We start from the raw sequence: 3954 nt of genomic DNA, 5'->3' as shown, positions 1-3954 counted from the left end.
TAAGGGGCTGCCTCTTATTTTATTTGATGATTTTCGCTCCAGCCTCAACGTTCGTCAACCTCCCGATTCGACTGCGGGGGTGTGTTAGAATATATTGACAAAATCAATTGTCAATTATTCTTGTATATTTGTTATATTTGTTTATAGCTAATTATGGTTACATATCCTTGTAATTAGGCATGTATCTCTCCTAATAGTTTGTATTTATATGGTTCTCATTCTAATGAATAAACCAAGCATTATCTTCCCATCTTCCTTCAGTAATTTTAATGATTGTGGGGGCAACTCTCTATTGCCGCTGCTGGAGATGGCAAATTACATTATCTTGTAGACCCCCCTCCTCCCCAACCTGAAACAAGAGCAACCAACGATGTGAGAAGCTCTTATGAAGAGTGTAACACCCCTAAAATCCTCTTAGTTTAAAAATCGCATGCTTGAATAAAACTTATGAAGCTCTTATGAAGAGAGATATTCAATTAAAGAGAGATGTTTTTTAGTGAGAGAAAGCTCTGAGGTTTCCCTAACATCTAGCAATGGCTCGGTCTAGGAAAACTTCGTCCCCCTTAAATTCACCTAATAAAACTAAAAAAAATATTAATTCATCTGGTAATAAATCACATAAATCTAGTATTACGCCAAATAATAATGAAATTCATGAGATTATTCAGAATCGTCATGAAGCTGAGTGTTCTAAGGATGCGGAATTGCGCGCGTTTGATCTAAGTAAGGAACTCTCTGTCATCTCTGAGGACAAGTCCACTGATGATGAGGGTTGGCAGGAGGTTAGCCGAAAATCGCGATCGAAGTCTCCGATTGTGACGTCAGGTACTGTGCCTACTCTCAAAATTGGTGTTGATGATGTTAAAAGTGAGGTTGAATTCTGGTCTTCTTCTGTTTTGTGTTATGTTATGGGTGCAAATCCTCCTAGCCATGTGGTTGGAGGGTTTGTGCGAAGAATGTGGGGTAAACTTTCAATTGATAAGGTTGCATTTAAACCTAATGGCATTTGTATTGTTCGTTTTAAGAAGATGGAGGATAAGGAGGCGGTTTTGAATGGTGAACACTGTTTCTTTGATAACAAACCTTTTGTTGTCAAACCCTGGAGTATTAATGCACCTGTAATTAGGGCTAAGGTGGATATTGTTCCTGTTTGGGTTAGGTTTTATAACCTTGACCTAAAATTCTGGGGAGCTGCTCTAGCAAAAATTGCAGGTTTGGTTGGTAAGCCAGTGTGTTCTGATAATGTTACTAAGGAGAAGGAATTCCTTGACTATGCTCGATTCATGGTAGAAGTTCCGGTTGGGCAGCCTTTGCCAGAGGTCATTGAGTTTTTTGATGAGTCTGGTGTGTTGATATCTCAGTCTGTACACTATGAGTGGAAGCCCATTATCTGCTCTAGTTGTAATGGAATGGGACATGAGACTGGGGCTTGCAAGAAGGTTGTGCCTAAGAAGAAGGTTGTGCCAGTTAAAAAAGTTTGGGTGCCTAAACCAGTGGTTCAACAGAGTCAGGGTATGCAGTCTCAGGCTCAGGCTACTGATAAGGAGGTTCAGGTGGAGCTGGTTCAGTTACCTCAGATTGATCCTAATGCTGTGGTTACTCCCATGCCAATGAGGGGTAATCAGGTGTTAAACTCTATGTCACCTGCTAGGATGTTTAATAGACTGTCTAAGAAGAATGAGGGATTCTCTCAAGGAGGGCCTTCTTTTGTTGAAGTGCTGAGCCTTTCTTTGAGGAGGAATCTACTTAGCAGTTTGGGGAAAGGGAGACTAACTCACACTGGTGATCATGGTTAGTTTTGGATTTTGGAATGTTCGTGGCATTAATAAAGTGAATAAACAAGGTGATGTTAGAAGGTTTTTGCATTTAAATAATGTGGGTTTTTTTGGCCTACTGGAAACTAGAGTCAAAACTCCTGCTATTAATAAGGTCCAGCTTGGTCTTGGGGATCATTGGAAGTTTTTAAATAATAATGATGTTAGGGAGGGTGGTAGGATCTGGGTTGTTTGGGATAATAGCATGTTTGATGTTATTGTGCTGGTTAAAACTGCTCAGGTGCTGCACTTGTCTGTTTCATGTCTTCAGTCTAACTTTACTTGGCAATGTTCTGTTGTTTATGGTTTTAATAAGAATGCTGATAGGAAGGAGCTTTGGCAGTCTCTATTAGACTTCCACTCTTCTATTCAGGGGCCTTGGATGGTCATGGGGGATTTTAATAATGTGTTAAATATGGATGAAAGGATTGGTGCTCCTGTTACTTTGGCTGAGGTTAAGGATTTCCAGGAGTGTGTTGATGCTTGTGGCCTTTATGACTTAAGTTCTACTGGTGCCTATTTTACTTGGAACAACAAACAAGAAGGAGATGAGAGGGTCTTTAGTAGGATTGATAGAGTCTTGGCAAATGATACATGGATTTTGAATGGCCCTGATGGGTCCATTACTTTTATGCCTGAAGGCTTATATGATCATAGTCCTTGCCTTATAGAATGCTGGAATGCCCAGACTAGACCAAAATCAAGTTTTAAATACTTTAATATGTGGGGTAAACATGAGCAGTTCAAGGAGATAGTTAAGGAAGTTTGGATGCAGGATGTGTATGGGTGTAGGATGTTCCAAGTGGTCAAAAAATTAAAATGGTTGAAGTTTCCTTTGAAGCAACTGAATAAAGAAAGCTATGGTGATATTGAGAATTCTGCTAGGGTTAGTAAGGTTTTCCTGGAAGATATACAAAAGAAACTTCATGCTGACCCTGCAAATCCTCTGCTTCAGATGGAGGAAAAGGTTGCTGCCTGTACTTTTAAGGAAATGGATGAGGCTAGGTCTGAGTTTTTGGCTCAAAAAGCTAAAGCTCATTGGTTTCAGAGTGGGGATGATAATACTCAATTCTTTCATAGTTCTCTAAAAGCCAGGAGAGCTCAGAACAAGGTGTTGCAAATTAGGGATAAGAATGGTCATTTATGCTCTGATAATGCTTCTATTGAATGTGGCTTTTTGGACTATTATACTTGATTTACTTGGTAGCTCTGCTCCTGTTACCAAAGTATGCTCAGGGGTGGTTCATAGAGGTGCTGTTCTTTCTGAGGAGCAGGCCAGGGAGTTAATTAAGGAGGTTTCTGTGGATGAGATTACTCATGCTCTTTTCTCCATCCCCAAGGAGAAGGCCCCAGGCCCTGATGGATATTCATCTCAATTTTTCAAAGATGCCTTTGAGGTGATTGGGTCTGACATTGTGGCTGCTGTTAAGGAGTTTTTTACCACTGGGAGTATTCTGAAACAGGTCAATGCTACTGTTCTATCCCTTATACCTAAGAAGAATGCTCTGAGTCTTTCTTGACTTTCGTCCCATTGCTTGCTGCAATGTTATATACAAGTGTATATCTAAGGTGATTTGTTCCAGATTGGCTTCTGTTCTACCTAGTGTGGTTAGCATGAATCAAAGTGCTTTCATACAAGGAAGGGAGATTGTAGATAATATTTTCATTTGTCAGGATTTGGTGAGGCTCTATAATAGAAAGACTTGTTCCCCAAGGGTGATGATGAAAATAGACTTAAAAAAGGCGTATGACTCCATTGAATGGAGTTTTATTGAAGGAATGCTGATTGCTCTTAATTTTCCTCCTAAGATGGTTCAGTGGATAATGCAATGTGTCACTTCTACTTCATTCTCTTTATCCTTGAATGGAAATCAGTTTGGGTATTTTAAGGGCTGTAGGGGAATTAGGCAAGGAGACCCTATGTCTCCTCTATTGTTCACTTTGTGTATGGAGTATTTGACTAGGATTTTGGATTTGGTCACCTCTTCTAATGATTTTCACTTCCATCCTCGGTGTAAGAGCCTCAAGTTTGTGTCATCTTTGCTTTGCGATGACCCGCTCTTGTTTTGCAAAGGTGATATTACTTCATTAAGGTCTTGATGAGGGGTTTCTTTCCTTTTCTCAAGCTTCGGACTCTGCT

At 40.0% G+C, this 3954-nt stretch overlaps 1 protein-coding gene across 1 annotated transcript; it reads left to right on the top strand.

The window, feature by feature from the left end:
• The first annotated feature begins 533 nt into the window (after positions 1-533).
• Positions 534-3334, top strand: LOC141629661 (uncharacterized). The gene is made up of 3 exons (XM_074442633.1): positions 534-1791; positions 1844-2950; positions 3051-3334. Exons 1-3 carry the CDS (start codon positions 534-536, stop codon positions 3332-3334), a joined length of 2649 nt encoding a protein of 882 aa, XP_074298734.1.
• The last annotated feature ends 620 nt before the right edge of the window (positions 3335-3954 follow it).

This window comes from Silene latifolia, chromosome Y, assembly GCF_048544455.1.
Source record: "Silene latifolia isolate original U9 population chromosome Y, ASM4854445v1, whole genome shotgun sequence".
Taxonomy (NCBI): Eukaryota; Viridiplantae; Streptophyta; class Magnoliopsida; order Caryophyllales; family Caryophyllaceae; genus Silene; species Silene latifolia.
The sequence above is the reverse complement of the archived record's forward strand: the minus strand, read 5'-3'. Positions and strand labels throughout refer to the sequence as shown.